Raw genomic sequence first — 23,414 nt, 5'->3', positions numbered from 1 at the left:
GGTAGGACCCAGCACAAACCCTGCCCCCAGGCTCACATCCACTCCTTGACCACATCAGGCCAGACCACCCACTGCTTTGGTGGGGGGCCCTCAACACCCCCCAGTCCAGAAACTCATTCTCAGCACCACTGCAGCCAGACCCCATCAATGACCTTGTCCCCAGACCTCTCTGTCTACGCCCCAAACCAGCTCCAACCCCAAACCCGTCCCTTCTGAAGTCTCCTCTTCAAACTTACTAGTCATCCTAAGGCCGCCACAGACCCACCCAACAAAGTGGGGGCATGGGAGGGGAGTTGGCAAGATAGCTCACGGGTGGGGGGTTGCTGCTTTGCCCTGTGCTCAACCCAGGTTTGAACCTAGCACAACACATAACAATACCATGGCACTGGGGGAAACTCTGGCACTGTGGTGTCTCTCTCTCTCGTTAAAATATGTTTATTTACTGGAGTCAGCCAGTGGTGCACCTGGTTAAGTGCACATATTACAGTGCACAAGGACCCAGGTTCCCCATTCCCCCACAGGTAGGGGCGAAGCTTCATGAGTGGTAAAGCAGGGCTGCAGGTGTCTCTCTTTCTCTTTCCCTATCTCCAGTACCCTCTCAGTTTCTCTCCGTGTCTATCTAATAATAAAAAACTTAAAAAATACGTTTATTTGTTAATGAGAAAGAGTAAGTGAGTGAATGAGAGAGAGAGAGAGAGAGAATATCATAGCATCACTGGCACATGTGATCTCAGGGATCAAACTCAGGGCCTCATGCTTAAGAGTGAGTGATTATGCACTGCACCACCTCCTGGATGTATGTCTGTGTCTCTCATTCTCCCTCCCTCCATTCCTCTCTGAAAAAGTCGGCCCAGAATAGTGAAGCCCTAGTTATAACTCAATAACAACAACCAAAAAAGACTGAAGTGGACCAAACCAACTATTCGGTTGTCAGAAAAATCATGACACATCTTTGCATAGAAAAATGCGGGAGTTGGGTGGCAGCTCAGCCGGTTAAACGCACATGGCGTAAAGCACAAGGACTGGGCATAAGGATCCGGGTTCGAACCCTGGCTCCCCACCTGCAGAGGAGTCGCTTCACAGGCGGTGAAGCAGGTCTGCAGGTGTCTGTCTTTCTCTCCCCCTCTCTGTCTTCCCCTCCTCTCTCCATTTCTCTCTGTCCTATCCAACAACGACGACATCAATAACAACTACAACAATAAAACAACAAGGACAACAAAAGGAATAAATAAATAAATAAATATTTTTTAAAAAGAAAAATACGAAACTATGTCATGACTTTTCCATCAGCCCTCTGATCTGTGTGGGGTCTCTAATTCTTTGAGTTATTTTACAACTCAAAATTATAGCTTAGAGAGCTGAGATCCCTGCAAATCATTCTTGCCTGTACCAATGCAAATGGATTTTGTCAGATGAAAGTACAGCTAATTTCCCTGACTCCTAAATGAGCCAGTTTTGCGTGTGTGTGTGTGTGTGTGTGTTTGTGTGTGTGTGTGTGTGTGTGTGTGTAAGAATGTGCTCACGCATGCACATGCCTAGTGGCCTTACAGCAATTTCACTGTTCCTGGGTTGCTTAAAAAAAAATCCAGGCAGAGAGATACCACAGCACCAAAGCTTCCCCTGGTGACCTGACACCTCCAGTGTGGTGCCAGGACTCAAACCTGAGCTGTATGCACTGCAGGACAGGAGCCCCATGGGGTAAGCTGTCTCTTTGCCTTTGGGCAATCTTTTTTCTTGTCACACTTGGTTCTTTGTGGCCTCTTCCTGACTCCATCACTTATATTAAGGAATCAAAATAGCCTTATTTTTAAGATTTATCTTGTAGTCTAATTTATCACAGGTGAGGTAGACAGAGAAAGTTTCACATGAGACACACAGAGAGACAGACAGGTAAATGGTGCTGGATATCAAACCAGAAACCTCTGAAGGCAAGTCCAGTAACCTACATCCCAAGCTGCAAAATAGAATCCTCCACATGTTTCCTTTGTATAGAGGGAAACTCATGATTAGAGCCTCTTCCACGCTGGCTTTTTTTTTTTTTTGTCTCCAGGGTTATCGCTGGGGCTCGGTGCCTGCACTATGAATACACTGCTCCTGGAGGCTATTTTTTCCCTTTTGTTGCCCTTGTTGTTTATCATTGTTGTAGTTATTATTATTGTTATTGCTGTCATTGTTGGATAGGACAGAGAGAAATGGAGAGAGGAAGGGAAGATAGAGAGGGGGAGAGACCTGCTTCGCCTCTTGTGAAACGACTCCCCTGCAGGTGGGAAGCTGGGGGTTCGAACTGGTATCCTTACGGTGGTCCTTGCGTTTCACACCATTGTGCACTTAACCCACTGTGCCACTGCCCTACTCCCTACTGGCCTTTTTCATACTAAGTAAGAGAGAACCAGAACCCCTCTCTCTAAACTTTCACTCCCATAACAGGGATCTAATTTTCTGTCTGTCTGTTTTGTCTTCACCACTCCAATAATTTTTTTTTTAATTGGAGACAGGGAGACAGATGGGGAAAGACACCACAGCACTGGGACTCCCTCCAGTTCTGTGACGGCCAGGTTTGGACCTGGGTTGTGTGCATGAGAAAGCAGACCCACTAACCAGGTGAGCTACCTCTCCTACTTGGGACCCCTCTAGTTTGGATGTGACCACTCTAACCCTAACCTCAACTTGCTATAGGGCCCAATTGCTCTTTCTCTCTTCTCAAACTTCACCTGCTCCCCATCCCTGGCTTCCTGCCATGTTCTAGCCCCACCTTTGTCCTCCCTAATCCCTAACCCTGCCCCCTCCACCCCCTGGGATTAACTCTGAGCCCCACCCTTCCACAGTTCCAGAAAGATGCCAGCTCATTCCAGCTCTAACTCCACCTCCTCTTCCTCCTTCCTCTTCCCCCTCATCCCGGTGGAGCTTTCCAATTCCTGCTTCTCTCCAGCCAGCCACAGCTGTGGACTCCTTCACCACTCGTGGCCCTGGTCCTAAAGGTCACTCAGCCTAGACTGTCATGTCCCCAAGTCCTGTCCCCTAGTTTCTAGAGACACCCTCCAACTTCAAGGGTGGCTGGCATTGTGTTCAGCTGTCTGCAGGTTTCCCTCTCTTGCCTGGTGGCTGGGAGAAGACTGCAAGGGCAGGATAAACGTATCCCGTGTGTTTTACATGCATTCACTTATTTACTGAAGAGAGAGAAACAGCCTTTCTCTGGCACAAGCATGGCGGCGGTTGAACTCAGGACCTTGTGCATGACCAATGTTGTCTGCCTTACTGCACTGCCTCCCCAGGCCCGAGCATCCTTGTGTGTTTTTAGAAGACAACGGGTTGGAGCTGGAACTTGGGCTTGTTGGGTTTGGCAGAAGTTTGGAGAAAGCTGCAGATGGAGTTGGGATAGGGGACCCTGCTGGGGGAAAGGGCTGTCTTTGGATCGGTGGAGGAAAAACCCTTCTAGGGCTGGTGGGTGCTAAATGCAGCAAGGTCGTGGGCTTGGAGAGTGGGATTGGGAATGGGGGTTGGGTGTGGGAGGGTCTCAGGATTCTGAGTGGGTTTGGGCGGACAGAGAGGAGGGCCCCTCTCCCATCCCAGAGGGGCCCAGGCGCTCCAGAGTTCACAGTGGGTTCACCTGGGCCCTGGGCGGGTCCAGATCTGGGTCGCAGGTGGAAGCTCCGCCCCAGAGCCCAGGGCCAAGCCCAGGCTGGGGGGTGCCCGCCGCAGCCTGCAGAGCCACTGGGGGTGGAGAGGGCAAGGCCGCGACAGGGAAATGCAGAGGGCGCTGGGGGAGGGAGTTCGGGGGTTAAAAGGGTCGGGGCTGAAGTTGGAGGCAGCTAGCGGCTGAAGCTCGGCGCCCCAGGCCCCTCACCCAGGTAGGGGCCTCTCTGCAGGCAGAGGTGGGAGCCTGGGGGAGGGGAAGGGGGGGACGCAGAGAGAGAGTCTGGGAGGTGGAGAGGGAAGGAAAAGCTCCATGAAGAAATGGGAATCTGCAGAGGTGGAGAGAGATAGGAGCAGGTAGAAAGATAACAAGCTGCTGTGTGAGAGATGAGATGTCAGGATCGAACCCAGAGAGGGTGAAAGTGGTGCGGGTGGGGGGAGAGCCAGGGGCGGGAAAAACAGCAGCCACCCACCCCACCCCCTCCACCCCCACACACAGACCAGGGCACAGCTCCTCCAGCGGGCTGTGAGCGGGTGCTCCCCCGGGTGTGGGTGGGGGTGCGCCGAGCCCTCCAGTTCCCTTAACTCGGCACCCTACCCCTCCAGGGAAGGAGGGTGCAAATTTCGGGGTGAAGGTTTTCAGAGTGAAGGAAGGGGGAGCAGAGACTAGACTGGGAAGTGCAAAGCACAAGTGGGCAGGGCCCCCCATGCCCCCGCCTCCGGGGCATCAGTTCTTAACAGCTCCCCCCCTTCTCCTCAGGCCCGGTCACACTGCTCCCCACCCCGGAGCTGCCATGTGGCCCCTGGCGGTGGTGATCAGCCTCCTGACCGTGACCCTGTCAGGCGGTAAGAACGCGTGGGGGTGGAGGCTGGGTGGCCACTTGGGCCAGTGCGGGGAGGGGTCAGGCTCTCGGGGGGCGTGGGAGCTGCGAGCCCCGCCCCTCCCACTCAGCCTAGGGAACCTTTGGTTGAGTAGATGGGTGGTGTATAAATGAATGAATTAGTTAATTAACGGATGGATCGATGGGTGATGGATGGATGGATAGATAGATAGATAGATAGATAGATAGATAGATAGATAGATAGATGACGGGTCCTCTCCAGGTGACCCTTTGGTCGACCTGACCCCCAGTCCTTTCAATGACCCCCCCACCACCCTAACCCCTCCCTTGGGGGCAGCCCAACCTTTTCAGTTGTGGACTCTGCTGGTCTACCGGGGTGGGAGGGGGAAAGCTGCCCCCAGTCCCTACCCTCATTCTAAGACTCCCAGAGACATTCGGGTTCAAATCCAGAGACTGTCACTTAGAAAAAGTAACCAGGCTTTTTAGAGCTCAGGGCTTTGTCCATGGTCCAGGGTCACTTGTGACTGTTAGAATGAGGCACTTGATACATGTCATGGAGCCAGTGCCAGGCTGCAGAGAGAGTAACAGTAGCCTTGCCTACCCGCATGTTTGGGTGAAGGAGGGAGGGAGGCAGGTGTGGGCTGCAGCTGCCAGTCTAGGTGTGCAGTAGGAGTCTGAATTTTGCTCTCCGTAGGCACCACAGTAGAGTCGCCCAAGGTCGCTCTTCTCAGGATGGGCCCCTGTTTGAGGTGACCATGACTGTTCTTGCCACTTTCAGTTCCTTCCAGGGACCACGAACCTATTTGATTCTTCTCTGAGCTGGGACCTCAAATATTCTTCTCACACATAAGCCTCTTTTCCCTGCCTTTGCAGACAAGTTCTCTGGAAACCCCATTCATCCATCTGTCCAGCCATCTCTCCACTTAATCATTCATCAAGTAACTAGTTAATTCTTAATTCATAATTAGTTATACCCATCCATCTATTCATTCAACCATCTTATCAACTATCTACTAGCCATCCATCCATCACCCATCCACCCACCATCCATCCATTCATCTGTTCATTCATTCATCTATCCATATACTCATTCATTCTACCCAGCAACCATCTACCCACCTATCTATCCACTTATCCATCCATCCATTTACACATCTATCCATCCATCTATCCATTTATCCACACACCTATTCATCAATTAATTAATTAATTCATATACCAATTCATTTTCCATCCATCCATCTACCCACCACATCCATTCATCTATTCACCCATTCATTCATATAACCATCCATACACCCATTCATTCATTCATTCATTCATCTACTCATCCATCCACCCATCTGTCACACACCCATCCATTTATCCATCCATCCATCCATCCATTTACCCACCCAGTCATCCATTCTTTCATTTATTCATCTATCATCATCCACTCAGCCATTAATTAATACATTAATTCATCTACCCACCCATTTATTTATCCCTCCACCCACTTGTCAACCCCTCCATCCATTTATCCATTTATTAATTTATTCATCCATCCACTCATTTTTTTTCATTCACCCATCCACCCACTCTTCAGCCAGCTGTGCTGGGTACCATGTACTGTACCAGTAGAGACACATCTGCCCTCAGCACCCAGGGACTAGCGGGGACAGATGCAGACACTATTCAAGCAATTACCCAAATAATTAGATAATAATTAGTTACAACTGCCACACAGGGTGACTGGCTTCAAGGAATCAAGCCAAGATCCTAGAGACCTAGTGGCAGCTCCTGTCCTGGAAGCCCCTCCCACCCCCCTAAGACTGGAGTCTTGAGCTGGGACCTGAAGGATGAAGTGGTCCAAGGGCACCTGGTACCCAGCACCACCCTTGGCCTGAAAGTGGGGTGACTGCTCTCCTTTGGCTCTATGCCTGGAGCTTGGTGCTGTGTCTGAACCCTTCCAGGGTGCCACACCCTGGACTAGGAGCACCTCCTGCATTGTCTTATGATGCACTATAATTACTCGAGTTTCACAGCTCAAAAACCCAAGACTCTGACGCAGTACAGTCCTGCCCCCAAAGGCCCTGTAGGCTAGGCTGAACCTGAGTCAGTATCTCTATCTACGTGGTCTTCCCAGCTCCCCACATCCTGGACTTCAGACTCAGGAAAACCTGTTTTCAGTAGTTGATCATATATATATATATATATATATATATATACATACATATATATACATATATATATATATAATCTATGTATGTATGCATGCATTTGGTGCCAAAGATTGAACCTAGGGTCTGACATATGAAAAGCATGTGATTTCCTGCTGAGTTACATTCCCAGCCTATATTTTCGATCTGCAGGTCTTTCTAGATTCAGCTTCCTCCCTCCACCCCCAACCCCTTCTTTTTTTTTTTCTTTTTTTTTTTAATATGTGAACATCCAGGGAAGTTGTCCATCAGGTTGAGCACATAACTTGCATGTGGAATAGTAGTCTGGCCTCTCTGTTTCTTTTACAATAAATGTTTTAATGAATAATTTTAAGATATATTAATTTTTTCAAACCAGAGGACTGCTCAGCTCTGGATTCTGGTGGTGCTTGGGAGTGAACCTGGGACCTTAGAGCATTAAGCATGAAAGTCTGTTACACAAATCACTGCTTTCTTTCCCCCCGAAAAGAGAGGCTTTTAAAAAGCATGTACATATAAATGAAGAAAAATGAGTAGTGATTTTGTAGCCCTAATGAAAGCCAGCTGGGGGTATGTAGTAGGTGGTTTGGGGGGAACCAGGAGGGGCACTGTTAGACTAGGTGACCAGCTACTAGGAGGCCTCTGAGGTCACATTTGAGCTGAGCCCTCAGAACTAAAGGAACCCAGCCATGTAACCTGTGGATCCTGAGTGATTATTTCACACACACACACTCTCAGAGGTTTGGTTCCAGACCACCATGAAGTAAGTTGCATGCATTCTTTTTTTTGGGTTTCCCAGTGCATATAAAATTATGTTTGGTCTTTGGAGATAGCTCATCCAGTAGAGTGCACACTTTACCATGTGCTGGAGACCTGGGTTTGGGCCACTTCTACCATCTGGCAACAGGATACATAGCACCAGGGGGAGCTCTGGGGTGGACTGGACATGATCTGTCTCCCTCTGTGTGAAATCACAAGGAAAAACAGAGCAGCAGAATGGTGCAGACATGAGGCCCTGTGGGCAAAAGGTTGTGTTTATTCTAAACTATAGCCTAGTAAGTGTGAGATGACATGACATCCATAAATATAGACATGAATTCATCTTAAACTATTTCATGGACTGGCAAGATAGCTCACCTGGGAGAGTATCTGCTTTGTCACACACACCCAACACAAGTTGGAACCCAACCCCCACTGCACCAGGGGACTTTCTGGTGCTGTGGTATCTCTCCTCCCCCCTCACTTCTCTCTCTTTAATTTTTTTTTAATTATCTGCATTTATTTATAGGATAGACAGTCAGAAATCAAGTCAAGAGGGAAGGGGATGATAGAGAGACACCCGCAGCACTGCTTCACCGTTTGCAAAGCTTTCCCTTTGCAGGTGGGGACCAGGGGCTTGAACCCCAGCCCTTGCACATCGTAATATGTGCGTTCATCTATGTGCACCACCACCCAGCTCTCTCTCTCTTCTTTAGCCAGAAAGGTCAGCCTGGAGCAGTAAAGCCCCAAGGACAACAACAAATAACTAGATCAAAACAGTCTGTTGCTATGGTGTGCTCACCATCATATGAGCCTTCAGTAAGCTGTGATCTTTTTTGCTGGTAGAGAATCTTGTGTGAAATACGGCATCTGCAAAGCCACACAGTAAGTGTGATGCCCATCCCACAGGTTGACCACCAGTTACTCTGGACTATTGGCCACTGGAAATTGGCCTGATGTGACTAAAGATCTGAATTTAAAAATTCAGCAGTCACATGTGACTAACAGTCGCCTTATTAATCAGTTCAGGTGCAGAGAAAGAGCTGGGCATGTTTGAAGGACAGCTGTGAGGCTAGAACCAAGTGAGTAAAAGGGGAGAAAGGGACCAGAGAGGGTTCCAAGAGTCATAGAACGCAGATTCCTGCAGACTTCAGGAAGGCTGTGGGATTTATTTATTTATCTGCCTCCAGGGTTACTGCTGAGGCTCAGTGCCTTCAATACGAATCCATTGTGGTTGCTGCTTATTATTGTTGTTGTTGCTGGATAGGACAGAGAAAAATTGAGAGAGGAGGGGAAGACAGAGATGGAGAGAGACAAGAGAGACACCTGCAGACCTGCTTCACTGCTTGTGAAGTGACACCCTACAGGTTGCTCAAACTGGGATCCTTGCACCAATCCTTAGATTTCGCACTATGTGCACTTAAGCCAGAGTGCTACTGCCTGGCCCCCAGGCTGTGGGATTTTTAACAGAAACCAGACCTTGAAGGAGACATGGTCCCCCTCATTGAAAGATTTCTCAGGCTGCCCTCGGGTTGGAGGGATGGGGAAATGAAAACTCTTGGCAAGTTCTTGTAGTCATTCATCCAGATTGGGAAAGAATATACTTAAACCAAGAAGGAATTGGACAGACAGTGGATATTGAGGAGGTTAAGCCAGCAGAAAGAGAGGAGGTAAGGGTAACCCCTAGGGATGGAACTGAGGACTGGAGGTGAGAGAGACAAGAACTGATTTGGTGTGGAAAATCAAGCTATGAGTATAACGTGCAAGGTGCATAAAGACATTCCAGCTGATGGTGATTGAGTCTGGAAACTAAAAAACAACTTGGGGCTGGAGATGTGAATTTGAGAGTGGTATGCCTATGGGGTAAAATTTAAAGCATATAAGTACTTGGTAAATATGTGTTGAAAGGGTATATAGATGAGGGGCAGATGGACAGATTGGTGGATGTATGTATAGCTGGATGGATGGATGGATGGATGGATGGATGGATGGATGGATGGATGGATGGATGGATGGATGGGTCAGTGGTTGGGTAGGTGGATGGATGTGTGAATGGATGGGTGGTTGAGTAGATGGGTGGGTGGGTAAATGGATGGATAAGTGGATGGGTAGGAAGGATGGATGGATGGATGGATGGATGGATGGATGGATGGATGGATGGATGGATGGATGGACAGATGAGTCAGTGGGTGGGTAGGTGGATGGATGTGTGAATGGATGGGTGGTTGAGTAGATGGGTGGGTGGGTAGATGGATAGATAAGTGGATGGGTAGGATGGTGGGTGAATGGGTGGGTGGGTGAGTGGGTGGATGAATATTGCCCAGGTAGACATGCTGGCCAGTGTCACTTCTACCTCCTGAAATCCATCCCCATGTTTGAGTAAGAGCGAGAATGCATGCAGGAAGAGTTGACCCTCCTAGCTTGCTTGTGAGAAGTATCCTCATTCCATGAGTTCTTCCCTTAACCCCCAGTATAGGGTTTGGCACATCTATGGAAAAGGATGCCACCTCTTTACCCTGACTCATCTCCACTGTGTAGAAAATGGCAACTCCCAGAGGCCAACAAATGAATCATCAATTCCTGGTCACCCAGAGCAAGATTGTGACCCTCCCCCCAAGCCAGAGAACCATAACTCCAGGCTATTGCTTCCTCCTCCTGGACACCCTACCCCCACCCCCGTACTCTAATGCTCTCTCTTCTTTGCCAGGCATCTCTCGGGAGTACCCCAAGATCATCAATAGCACCAATGGTACCAGCGGGTTGCTGCCAGGTGGCTATACCTGTCAGCCCCACTCTCAGCCCTGGCAGGTAGCCCTGCTCGTTCAGGGGCGGCTGCTCTGTGGGGGAGTCCTGGTCCACCCCAAATGGGTCCTCACTGCTGCACACTGTCTGAAGGAGTACGTGGGGGTCAGGGTTGCATGGGGGGTGGGTGGATGGGGTGAGGTGAGATTGGGAGTGAGAATGAAGGAGCCTAGGTAGAGGGTTTGGGTGGGAGATAAGGAAGGTGGGAGGGGGGGTTAAGGTAGGGAGATTTTTGTCTTCTAACCACCCACTTCCTGCTACCCCAGGGGCTACAGAGTCTACCTAGGCAAGCACGCCCTGGGGCGTGTGGAGGCTGGAGAGGAGGTGAGGGAAGTGGTCCGTTCTATACCCCACCCGAAATACCAGGTCAGCCCCACACACCTGAACCATGACCATGACATCATGCTTCTGGAGCTGCAGGCCCCGGTCCAGTTCTCCAGCCACATCCGCGCCATGCCCCTCTCCCACAGAGACTGCCTGCCCCCTGGCACCTGCTGCCGGGTGTCAGGCTGGGGCACCACCACCAGTCCCCAGGGTAGGCATGCCACACTCGTCTGTCAGGATGGGAGGGAAGGACGGAGGAGGACTCCTTCACCTGTGGGTACAGGGATAGACAGCGATGCTCGCAGGCCAAGGTTGCCCGAGCTCTGCATCACATCATGCAGAGTGTCACACGTGTCCTTATATGAGTGTAAATTGACAGATGATAGAGGGGCCAGCAAGACAGCTTACCTGAGATGCTATCTGCTTTGTCACGTGCACAGCCTGTATTCGAGGACCCGGTATACCACATGGGAGCTATGGCTGAAGGAAGTTTCTGCACTGTGGTGTGCTCCTTCCTTCCTTCCTTCCTTCCTTCCTTCCTTCCTTCCTTCCTTCCTTCCTTCCTTCCTTCCTTCTTTCTCTCTTTATTTCTTAAATTATGTTTATTTATTTTTTGGATAGAGACAGGCAGAGATTGAGAGGGAGGATAAAGAGGGAGAGAGACCGAGAGACACCCACAGTACTGCTTGAGGACTTGTGAAGCTTTCCCCTTGCAGGCAAGGACTGGGGGTTTGAACCCAGGTCCTCGTGCACTGTAATGTGTGCACTTAACCAGGTGTGCCACCACCCAGCCCCATGCTGTGGGGTATTTCCTTCTGAAAAAAAGGACTAGAGTGCTGAAGCCTAGTGATGACAAAACTAACTAAACAAGTAAATACAGGTACATGGTAATATGCGCCATATATAGTCATACATATCTTTTATATCCGTATGTTCATTTAAAATTATTTAAAGAATTCTTTTGCCACCAGGGATTCTCACTAGGGCTTGGTGCCTATACAACTCCACTGCTTCCATGGCCATTTTTTTTATAGAGATAGGAAGACAGAAAGACAGACAGAGAGAGAGAGAGAGAGAGAGAGAGGACACCTGTAGCACTGTTTCACCATTCATGAAGCTTCCCCCTTCACGTGGGAACCAGGGACTTGAACCTGGATCCTCACTCATGGTAACGTATATTCCCTCAGGTATACCACCACCTGTCTCTATATGTACATATGTATATCTATCAGTTATAAATAGAGACCCATGCATAATGTTATATATAACATCCTTTGTAAAAATTCATAAGTATGTATAACATATGAAGGAGTAGATACTTCATATAAATAGTATATAATATGCTTAGGGTGTTCTGTTGATAGTGGTGTGTATCTATGTATCTGTATGTAAGTATATAGATTATATAAATCAGACTTATTTTAAGTTATAAGTGAAATATAAACATGTATCTATAAATTCAACATAAATATGTATTTAAACACATTGATGTCACTTTTAATTCAAATGGCATTTCACGCATTGAGAATATATTTCTTTATGCTTAACTTTTTAAATTTGTTATTTTTTAAAAATAATTTATTTCTTTATTGGGGAATTAATGTTTTACATTCAACAGTAAATACAATAGTTTGTCCATGCATAACATTCCCCAGATTCCCATTATGACCCCCACTATGTCATTCATCAGATTCCCCAGATTCAATTTGTCATTTCTATGATGGGACAGAGAATTTGAAAGGAGGAGGGGAGATAGAGAGAAGCAAGAAAGTGAGACACTCAGAGCACCTCTTCACCACTAGTGATGCTCCTTCCTGCAGGTGAGGGCTGGGGGCTTGAACCTGAGTCCTTACACACTTTAATGTGTGTGCTCAACCAGGAGTGTCACTTCTCAGCCCCTGAGTGTACGCAGTAGTCACCATCTGCATGTACATCCGATGTAGCATCTAACGTGGTCTCCGTAACAACAAGTGCCCGCAGCTCTGTATCAGTCCCCAGCTCTCCCCCCAGTGTGCTCTGTCTCTCTCCCCACCACCCTCTTCATCTCCTCGTGTGCTCTCTACTCTCCAGTAGTCTCACACACCATCTCTGACTTCCTGTTTCTTCTCAACTTCCTGCCGGTCTCTCTTCCTCTCTCCTCATCCGCCTCCCAAATTCTTTTTTTTTCTTTTAATTTGCTTTATTTAATCATTTTCATGAGAAAGAGACCAGAGCACAATTCCGCTTGGTGTGCGGTGGTGCTGGGGATCGGACCCATGACCTCTCAGGTCTCGGACACGGACGTCCTATGCTCACCTGCTGAGCTCTCTCCCTGGCCCTGCCTTCCCAGTCGTGGCTCTTCCCTTCCAGTTCCCTGTCCCATCTCTCTCGGCCTCCTCTGGCTTCTTTCCATATTCCTACTGTCTCTTCTGCATCACTTTGCCAGATGCATAGCCCACCTCCCCATCACTGTGCTACCAGCTCTCTGCCCAGATGACTCCTCTGTTTATTACCCCCATCCCCAAGCCTATTCAGAACCACCAGCCTCACACCGGCCTCTCTCCTCCCCAGTGAGTTACCCCCAGACCTTACAGTGTGTTAACATCCAGCTGCGCTCAGATGAGGAGTGTCACCAGGTCTACCCAGGGAAGATCACTCCCAACATGCTGTGTGCCGGCACTGATGAGGGCGGCAAAGACTCCTGTGAGGTGAGGCCAGTATTGTTGTTGTTGGTGGTGGTGGTGGTGGTGGTGGCTGCCTGCCCCAGGACGGGAAGAGGGAAGGGGGTGCATGCTGTGGGGAAGGGTTTGCTTATTCAAGCCTTGAACCTTGGAGGAACCCATCTGTGTGAGGTGAGCTGCCTTCTAGCACTGAGGGAGTACCCAGGCTGGGGAGATAGCATAGTGGTTTATACAACAGACTCTCACGCCTGAGGCCCTGAAGTCCCAGGTTCAATCCCCAGCAGCATCATCGGAGCTGAGCAGGGCAAAATAAATCATTAAGTGGTCCAGGAGGTGGCGCAATGGATAAAGCACTGGATTCTTTTTTTTTTAAAGACTTTTTAAATATTTATTTATTCATTTTCCCTTTTTGTTGCCCTTGTTTTTTATTATTGTAATTATTATTGTTGTTGTTGTTGATGTCATTGTTGTTGGATAGGACAGAGAGAAATGGAGAGAGGAGGGGAAGGCAGAGAGGGGGAGAGAAAGACAGACACCTGCAGACCTGCTTCACCACCTGTGAAGGGACTCCCTGCAGGTGGGAAGCCGGGGGCTTGAACCGGGACCCTTTCACTGGTCCTTGTGTTTTGCGCCACCTGCGCTTAACCCGCTGCACTACTGCCCGACTCCCAAAGCACTGGATTCTTAAGCATGAGGTCCCGAGTTCAATCTCTGGCAGCACATGTGCCAGACTGATATCTGGTTCTTTCTCTCTCTCCTCCTATCTTTCTCATTAATAAATAAAAAAACTATTTTTTAAAAAATAAATCAATAAATGTTAAAATAATGTCATAAAAAATTAAAGGCAGTGGCAACAGTTTAATCACACAACTGCCCTTGGCTTCCTGGCACCAAGTCTCACTGCAGCACCTTGGCCCTGCTTTGGCTGAAGGATGGTCCCCGTTTGTTGTCTCACTCTGGGCCTTGCAGAGCCTATGCCGCCGTTCATGGGCTTTCATTTTCATTTGAATCTCCAGTGCTGCATGTTCTAGAGTGGTGCTCTTGTCTTTCTGCCTCTTTCTCCCTACATATCTTTTTTTTGTAAATTATTTTTATTGATTATTTTATAGAGACAGAGAGAAATTGAGAGGGGAGATAGAGAGAAGGGGAGAGATAGTGAGATACCTGCAGCCCTGCTTCACCACTCGTGAAGCTTTCCCCTGCAGGTGGGAACTGGGGGCTTGAAGCCAGGTCCTTGCACACTGTAATGTGTGCGCTTAACCAGGAACACCACCTCCTCCTGGCCCCTTTGCTTTACATATCTTATGAAATAAATGTAAAAAATGAATATTTAAAGAATAAAGAGAGAATCCAGGTAGCGGTGAACCCGGACCTTGCACACACATTACGGTGCGCAAGGACCTGGGTTCAAGCCCCTGGTCCCTGCCTGCAGCGGGGAGGGGAGTTTCGTGAGCAGGGAGACAAGTGCTTGCTGCAGGTTTCTCTCTGTCTCTCTCTTCCTCTCTCAATTTCTCTCTGACTCTATTCAATAATCAATAAATTAAAAGCTTTAAAATAAATAAAATAATTAAAATGAAAAGTAAAGAGAGGGGCCGGGCTGTGGTACCCCCAGTAGAACATAAACATAGTCTTGCTCAAGGACCTGGGTTCAAGGCCCCAGCCCCCCACTTCATCTGTAGGGGGCCTCAGAGGAGCCTCACAAGGAATGGAACAGTGCAGCAGCTGTCTCTCCTTCTTACTGGTGTCTCCCCTCGCCTTCCCTCCCTCCCATCCTGTTTGAAAGAAATAGATGGGGAGATGGCCCCTAGGAGCGATGGAACTGTACAGGAATGGAGCCTCAGTGATATAACTGGTGGGAAGGGAAAGAATGCAGAAAAAGAGAAGAGCTCTGCTCAGCTCCAGCATATAGTGGTGCCTGGGATTGAACCTGCAGCCTTTGAGGTCACAGGGATACAGGTGCTATGTTCTTTCAGGCTCTCTAGACTCCCTAGACAGCTCCCTGAGGAACAGAGAAAAGCAGGGTGCAACATGCTATCTCTGCCTCTCCGTCTCTCCTTCCCGTCCATCTCTCTCGTCCCCCAACCTCTCTTGCATCTTTAGCTCTGCCTCTGCGTGTCTCCACCCTTCAATGGCCCTCATCACCTGTCTCCTCCTTAGCTTCTTCCTAACAAGGACCCTCCCCTCACCAGTTCCCCCTCACCCCTGCAGGGCGACTCTGGGGGCCCTCTGATCTGTAATGGCACCCTCCATGGCATCATCTCCTGGGGGGACTTCCCCTGCGGCCAGCCCAGCCGCCCTGGTGTCTACACCCGCGTCTCCAGATACGTGCAGTGGATCCGGGACACGATTCGCAGACACAAAAGCCGGGAGCAGAAATGGACCCAGGGGTCAGAGTGAGAACCATGCTGCCCTCCCCACCTCCGCCTCCTCTGTCTCACCAGGCCCTCCCTCCTCGGGCCTGCCAAGAGGTTCTTTTGTTTGCACCCGGATCCAAGTTCGAGTTCAGCTGATGGTGCACGCTTCAGAAGCACACTGTTGCTGGTACCATGGCATTGCTGAAAACACCTCATCCCCCAGATTCCCCCATCCGCGGTTCAGACAGTGCTCCAGCTCTCCCAATGCCCGAGTCCATCCCAATGTGATTATTCTGTCTGGGGAAACAGTCCTAAGTACCTGCACTGGCCTGGGAGGCAGCTAAGCAAGTAGGTAGTAGGCCTTGCCATGTTCCCTGTCAGAGAGTCCAGGACGCCAGGGAGTACTCAGTGCTGTTTTCTCCCTCTCTCCCTCTCTCTCTCTCTCTCTCTCTCTCTCTCTCTCTCTCTCTCTCCTCTTTCTTTCTTTCTTTCTCTCTCTCCTCTCTCTCTCCATGCATATCTCTCTCCTCTCTCTCTCTCCATGCCTCTCTTTCTTTCTCTCTCTCCTCTCTCTCTCCATGCATATCTCTCTCCTCTCTCTCTCTCCATGCCTCTCTTTCTTTCTCTCTCTCTCTCTTCTCTCTCTTTCTTTCTCTCTCTCTCCCCCCTCTCTCTCTCCTCTCTCTTTCTCTCCTCTCTCTTTTTCTCTCTCTCCTCTTTCTCTCTTTCTCTCTCCTCTCTCTCTCTCTCTCTCTCTCTCCTCTCTCTCTCTCCATACCTACCTCCTTCTCTCTCTCTCTCTCTCTCCTCTCTCTCCATACCTACCTCCTTCTCTCTCTCTCTCTCTCTCTCTCTTTCTCTCTCTCTCTCTCTCCATACCTACCTCTCTCTCCCTGATTAAAAACAGCCCAGGCAGTAAAATCACACATGGGAGAAGCTCCTGCTCTGTGGAAGAAATTAAAAAGTTCATAAATTCAGAATAAATCAATAAATACCTCCCCCAGCACTTCCCAACAGTGTCCTGTGTGCAATAAGCCGTCCTTAATGACATCTTGAAGCACTTCTTCATTGGCGATCATTCCAGCCCTTTTGTGCTCAGTTCGCAGGAAGGTTCTAGGCTGTCGTGACAGTTTTTCCTGAGGATGCTCTTCTCCTGGGTCCAGAATCTTCTACCCTACAGCCTTCTCCACACCTGGGATGGTCCATCACAGTGGATACTTGTTCCTTATAATGGGTTGTCACACATATCTGGGACCCCAAATGTCTTGTCCCTACTGTACCCCACATCTTGCCAACACTCCCTATCTCCTAAGTCCCCACCCCTTCAAATGATCAAAATGATGAAAAGTACTCCTCAAATGGTGGATTTCTATACTTCCAGGGGCCTCCAGACTGGGACCCTCTTTTTGTTAAATCCTTTATTTATTTATTTATTAGGAATATAGGAGGAGAGAGAGAGAGAACCAGACATCACTCTAGTACATGTGCTTCCAGGGATTGAACTCAGGACCTCATGTTTGAGAGTCCAGTGCTCTCTCCACTGCACCATCTCCCGGACCTCAGGACCCTGTTTTGTTTTGTTTGTTTGTTTTGCCTCCATGGTGCCAGCAATACTAATCCACTGCTCCTAATGACCATTTTTTTCCCCATTTTTTAAAAATTGGATAGGACAGAGAGAAACTGATATGGGGAAATAGTGAGGGAGAGAGACCTGTTTCACTGCTGGCGAAGCACCCTCCCCTTGCAGGTGGGGAGCCAGGGGCTCAAACCCAGATCCTTGGTGGGTCCTTGTACTTAGTAATGTATGTGTTTAACCAGGTGCACCACCGCCCACCCCACCTCCTGTTGTCCTTTCATCTCCTCGATGAACATCTTTTGGGGGGGTCTGGGAACTTTGCCGTCCCATCTTTGTCTGTGACTCCCCCCAAAGGCAGCAAGTGCAAAGGCCCTGAGGCAGGTGCCAGCTTAGTGCATCTGAAAGCCAGTGATGAGGGTGCTGAGGCTGGTGAAGGCAGCTACAATAGGCCAGGTAGGAGGTGAAGGTGCCTGGGCCAGGATGTCACCTAAGAGGGCAATTTCTGGATCTGCTTGGCTGGTTGGACAGTGCTCTCTGACATCAGAGAGTATGGAAAAAAAAAGAAGGGAGTGGAGGGTGATACCCATTCTTTGGCCAGAGCAATCAGACAGATGGAGCATCCTTTTACAATAAAAGAATGAACAGGTCTAACCAGTTTCAGAGGAATGTCAGTTTTTGTTTGGTGCTGTGGTCTCACATTAAAAAAAAAAATTTTTTTTTAAGCCTACACACAGTCGGGGTGGTGGAACCTGGTTAAGCACACACATTACAGTGCTCAACGACCTGGGATCAAGCCCCTGGTCCCAGTCTGCAGGGGGAAAGGGAAGTTTCATGTGTGATGAAGCAGGGCAGCAGGTGTCTCCCTCTCCCTCTTTATCCCCCCCTCCCTTCTCCATTTCTTTCTATCTCTGTTCAAAACAAACAAACAAAGAGGCTACACACAGCAGCTTCTCAGTCAGTGGAAAATCAAGGGAGACACTCAGTGCCTTAGACCACAGGACTTACATGCCTCAAGTACCAGAGTCAGTCCCCATCACATGTCACAGCTGAGCAGTCTCTGGTCTCTTATAAAATAATAAAATTTAAGGGGGTAGGAGATAGCTCGCCCAGTTGAGTGCACACCTTGCTGTGACCTGGCACCTGGATTCAGGTCCCTGGAACTGTTTGGAAGCACAATATACAACATTAGTGGAAACTTCACGAACACTGAGGCAGAGTGGTGCTTCCCCTTCCTTCCTTCCTTCCTTCCTTCCTTCCTTTCTTTCTTTCTTTCTTCCTTTCTTTCATTCTTTCTCTCATTGCCACCAGTGTTGTTGCTGGGGCTCTGTGCCTGCATGAATGATCCGCCACTCCTGGTGACCATTTTTTTCCCTTTCTCCCTCCCCTTCTCCTACTCCCCCCTCCCTCTCTTTGATAGGACAGAGAGAAATTGAGAGGGGAGGGGAAAGGGAGATAGAAAGGGAGATTTTAAAAAAAGACATGTACAGCCCTGCTTCACCACTCATGAGGCTTCCCCCCGGCAGGTGGGGAGCAGGGGCTCAAAGCAGGGTCCTTTGCACTGTAACATGTGCACTTAACCAAGTCCGCCACTACTCAGCCCCTGAAATTTTCAAGAGGGAAAAAAAAAAAAAAGAGCAGTGGAGGCATACAGGTAGGAGCTTCCTGGAGGACAAAATAAATAAATAAAAATAGACATTTTGGGAGTCGGGCAGTAGCACAGCGGGTTAAGCGCATGTGACACAAAGAGTTAATGGACAGGCATAAGGAAACTAGTTCGAGCCCCCAGCTCCCCACCTGCAGGGGAGTCACTTCACAGGTGGTGAAGCAGGTCTGCAGGTGTCTGTCTTTCTCTCCCCTTCTCTGTCTTCCCCTCCTCTCTCCATTTCTCTCCTATCCAACAATGACAACATCAATAACAACAACAACAACAACAATAACTACAACAATAAAACAACAAGGGCAACAAAAGGGAATAAATAAATAAAATAAATATTAAAAACAGACATTTTATAAGTAGCGTAAGGTGGTAATTAGGAGGCAAGCTACCTGGATTTGAATCTCAGCTCTGCCACATGTCTCATGGGGGTGTGGGGGATTATTCCCTTGCTCTGTGCCTTAGTTTCCCTAGTCTCTCAAATGGGCATAGTAATAGTACTACAACCCTTCCTAAGTGTAGTCAGGAGGCTATGGAGTACCCCCACATGTGGGCCATTCAGCCGAGTACAGAAGCCAAAAGGGCAGCATCTCTAATAGGATCCATGAGAAAAGATCCAGCGGGGGGTGGGGGGGGGTGGCAGTGGTGCGCTGAGTTATACACACATAGTACTAAGTGCAGGGACCTGAGCAAGGTTCCTAGTTCAAGCCTCTGGCTCCCCCACTTGTGTGTGTGTGTGTGTGGGGGGGTCACTTCACAAGCAGTGAAGCTAGTCTACAGATGTCTATCTTTCTCCCTCTCTACTTCTCTCTGTCCTATTCAAAAAATTGAAAAAAAAAATGGCCACAGGAGCAGTGGGTGTTTAGTGCTGGCACTGAGCCCCAGTGATAACTCTGGAGGCAAAAAGAGGAGAAGGAAGAGGAGGAGGAGGGGATGGAGGGAAGGATTCAGAGAGTTGCTCTAAGGACGAACCTGCATGGCTCACTGCACTCAGCATTTGCCTTGTTAAAAACATGTATTTAAAAAAATATTTATCTTCACTCATTTATTTTGAATAGAGACAGATAGAAATTGATAAGGAAGGGGTGATAGGGAGGGAGAGAGGTGAAAGAGACACGCAGCCCTGTTGTTTCACCACTCACCACTCGTGATGCTTCCCCACAACAGGTGGGAAATGGGGGCTTGAATTTCAGTCCTTGCACATGGTTCTTCTTCTTCTAGCGTTTGCCCTTCTTCTGTAGCCAGTCAACAGTGTCAGGTTGAGCCTGACGTAAAGTTTCGAGACCTCCTTTGAATCTGGAGAGGTGGCAGTCGTTGACTATGTGGGTCATAGTCTGTCTGTAGCCGCAGGGGCAGTTCGGGTCGTCTCTGGCTCCCCAGCGATGGAACATAGCGGCGCACCGGCCATGGCCTGTTCGATAGCGATTGAGGAGGGCCCAATCATAACGTGCTAGGTCAAAGCCGGGTTGACACTTGCAGGGGTCTGTGATGAGGTGTTTGTTCTTTACCTCAGCTGACTGCCAACTCTGTTTCCAAGAGACTGGAACAGAGAAGTTCAGTGTAGGCGTAGGGGACCAGATTGGGTGACGAGACGTCAAGCGTTGGACAGGGTGGGCGAAGATATCCGCGTATATTGGCAGGTCCGGTCGAGCGTAGACGTGGGAAATGAACTTAGATGATGCCGCATCCCGACGAATATCTGGCGGGGCGATGTTGCTAAGAACTGGCAGCCATGGAACCGGGGTGGAACGGATGGTTCCAGAAATTATCCTCATGGAGGAATATAATTTGGAATCGACCAAGTGGACATGGGGGCTACGGAACCATCCTGGGGCACAGTATTCTGCAGTGGAATAGCATAATGCCAGAGAGGATGATCGTAGTGTGGAAGCGCTCGCACCCCATGAGGAGCTGGCCAGTCTTGCAATGATGTTATTCCTCGCGCCCACCTTTGCTGCAGTTTTTATGAGATGATCGTGAAATGACAGAGTGCGATCGAGAGTAACGCCAAGATAGACTGGCTGGGCTTCATGCCGGATTCTCATATCGCCAAGCTGCACATTAAGCTCACGCAAGGCCGAGGCATAGTGTAGATGGAAAACAGATGATACCGTTTTTGCGGTGCTAGGGATTAGTCGCCATTTTTTACAGTAATCAGATATCAGAGACATGTCTTTCGTGAGTGTTTCCTCGAGGATGTCGAACTTGGATGCCTGAGTTGCACAGCAGATGTCATCGGCGTAGATGAACTTCCTTGAAGAAGTTTCTGGGAGGTCATTGATGTAAATATTAAATAGCGTAGGAGCCAGAACAGCGCCCTGGGGGAGGCCACTTGAGACAGGTCTCCATCTGCTAGACTTGTCACCCAGATGCACATGGTAATATGCAAGGTCAATCAGGTGCACCACCACCCAGCTCCCAAGATTGCCTTTTTCAGTATTCTCAAATAGACCCAAGTTGGAACTGGGGCAACAGCAGTGATTGTGCAAGACTTTCATGCCTGAGACTCTAAGGTCACATGTTCCAGTTCCAGGTACCACCATAAGCCAGTGCTGAGCAGTGTCCTGAGCAGAGACAGAAGGAAGGAAGGAAGGAAGGAAGGAAGGAAGGAAGGAAGGAAGGAAGGAAGGAAGGGTATGCTTCACATTGGTTTGGTCTCACTCCCCCCTGCTTCTGGGAGATTGTGGTTTAGTCTTTGCCTTTTCGAGCTTCTCCCTTCTCCCCACCCCGACCCTACGTACTTCCTGAGTTCCTGACTCTGCCACCAGCCAGAGGAGAAGGATGCAGGAGCACATGGTGTGGTGATTAGGTGTTGGACTGTTTGCCTGCTCGTGAATAAAGATTCAACTGCGTTCTCAGCTCAGCCACGAGTTTCTGGTCATCTGTTTCCCGCCTGTGAAGCCAGCCCGGCGAAAACGACATAATGGCGCCCTAACAGAACAGAGACAGAAGGAAGGAAGGAAGGAAGGAGAAGAAGGAAGAGACAAAGGGAGGGAGGGAGGGGAAAAATGTCTCTGGTGAAATAACTGATTAGTTTTTGTAGGAGGTCATCTGTACTTGATGACAAATGAAACATGGCTTCGGAACCAAGGGCCAGGGAGGTGGCTCCGCAGTGAAACACAGGACTTGCACATGTGCTCAGACTCCCAGGTTCCATCCCCAGGCCGCATCACAAACATCTGAGCACTGGTCTCATCCATAGAAGGACTTATTAGCTATAACTAAATAAATAAGTAAAAAGTCAAGCTATAAAGTGAATAGAAGACTGAGGTAGATTTTTTTTTTTTTTGGTGACTTGGGGATAAGGCAGAACTTTTTAAAAAAATTTTTTTTATTTTAAAAAGCAGACATTAACAAAACCGTAGGATAAGAGGGCTACAGCTCCACACAATTCCCACCACCCAATCTCCATATCCCATCCCCTCCCCTGATAGCTTTCCCATTCTCTATCCCTCTGGGAGCATGGACCCAAGGGCATTGTGAGTTGCAAAGGGTGGAAGGTCTGGCTTCTGTAATTGCTTCCCTGCTGAACATGGGCGTTGACTGATCGATCCATACTCCCAGCCAAGGCAGGACTTTTTAAATCTTTAGAAAGAGGGTGGGGGAGATAGCATAATGGTTATGCAAAAAGACTCTCATGCCTAAGGCTCTGAAATCCCAGCTTCAATCCTCAGCACCACCATCAGCCAGAGCTGACCAGGGCTTTGGAAAAAAGTAAAAAATAAACAAAATAAAACTTTAGAAAGATGAATCTGAGATGAGATCTGGTGAACTGGATTAAATCAAAGTTAAAAGTTTTATGTTTGAGATTTTAATTTTATTTTATGATTAATAATAACTTTGTCATTGCCAAGACCTCACCAGTCCAGGCTCATATTTTCAAATAGTGAGAGAGAGACATAGAGACAGAGGGAGACAGAGATGGAAGCACGGAAACTCCCCCCAGTATTGTAATGCTCCCAAGCATTGTGCTGGGGACTCAAGCCTAGGCCATGTACATGGAAAAGCAGTGAGCTATTTTACTGGCTCTGGAGTCCTTTCTGTTGTTGTGTTTGGTTGTTTGTTTTTAATGATTTATTTACTTATTAAACAGGGTGGGGCAGCCTAGTAGTCAGTACAGTGGGTGGAACATTGGACTTACAGGTATGCGATGTCATTTGACCACATGCACCCAAGTGATGCTCTGACACCTCTCTCTCTCCAGTAAGTAAATAAATTTGGGGGCTGGGCAGTGGCACACGCAGTTGAACACGTGTTTTCATACTCAGGGAACCAAACCCCTGGTCCCCACCTGCGGGGGGGAAGTCTCACAAGCAGGGAAGCAATGCTGCTGTATCCCTGTCTTTCTCCCCCTTGACCTCCCTTTCCCTCTCAACTTCTCTCTGTGCTATCAAATTATGAAAATAAATACATTTCTCAATTAAATAGAAAAGTTTCACTCTAGCATATTGAGTGCTGGGGGATCGAACTTCAGACCTTGGGCATGCAAATCTCAAGCTCTACGCCCTGAGGCACCTCCTAATTTCTGGGATCTTAAAGACATAGTGCCATTGGAGCTGGGGAGATAGCTCACCAGGTAGGGCACCTGTCCTGGCATGCACACAACCCCAGGGTCGAACCCCAGGCACCACAC

General features: G+C 48.7%; 1 protein-coding gene across 2 annotated transcripts; it reads left to right on the top strand.

The window, feature by feature from the left end:
- Positions 1 to 4,386: 4,386 nt before the first annotated feature.
- LOC103120804 (kallikrein-13) lies at positions 4,387 to 16,034 on the top strand. Of its 2 annotated transcripts, none has more exons than XM_060175250.1 (5): positions 4,387 to 4,479; positions 10,119 to 10,219; positions 10,480 to 10,537; positions 13,088 to 13,224; positions 15,406 to 16,034. In XM_060175250.1, exons 1-5 carry the CDS (start codon positions 4,428 to 4,430, stop codon positions 15,592 to 15,594), a joined length of 537 nt encoding a protein of 178 aa, XP_060031233.1. In that variant the 5' UTR covers positions 4,387 to 4,427; the 3' UTR covers positions 15,595 to 16,034. The 2 variants fall into 2 exon arrangements, with proteins under 2 accessions (XP_060031233.1, XP_007531343.1); XM_007531281.2 differs by having other exon boundaries at positions 10,119 to 10,308; positions 10,480 to 10,748.
- Positions 16,035 to 23,414: the final 7,380 nt, after the last annotated feature.

The sequence above is a fragment of the Erinaceus europaeus genome, chromosome 2, assembly GCF_950295315.1.
Source record: "Erinaceus europaeus chromosome 2, mEriEur2.1, whole genome shotgun sequence".
NCBI classification, from domain to species: domain Eukaryota; kingdom Metazoa; phylum Chordata; class Mammalia; order Eulipotyphla; family Erinaceidae; genus Erinaceus; species Erinaceus europaeus.
The sequence above is the reverse complement of the archived record's forward strand: the minus strand, read 5'-3'. Positions and strand labels throughout refer to the sequence as shown.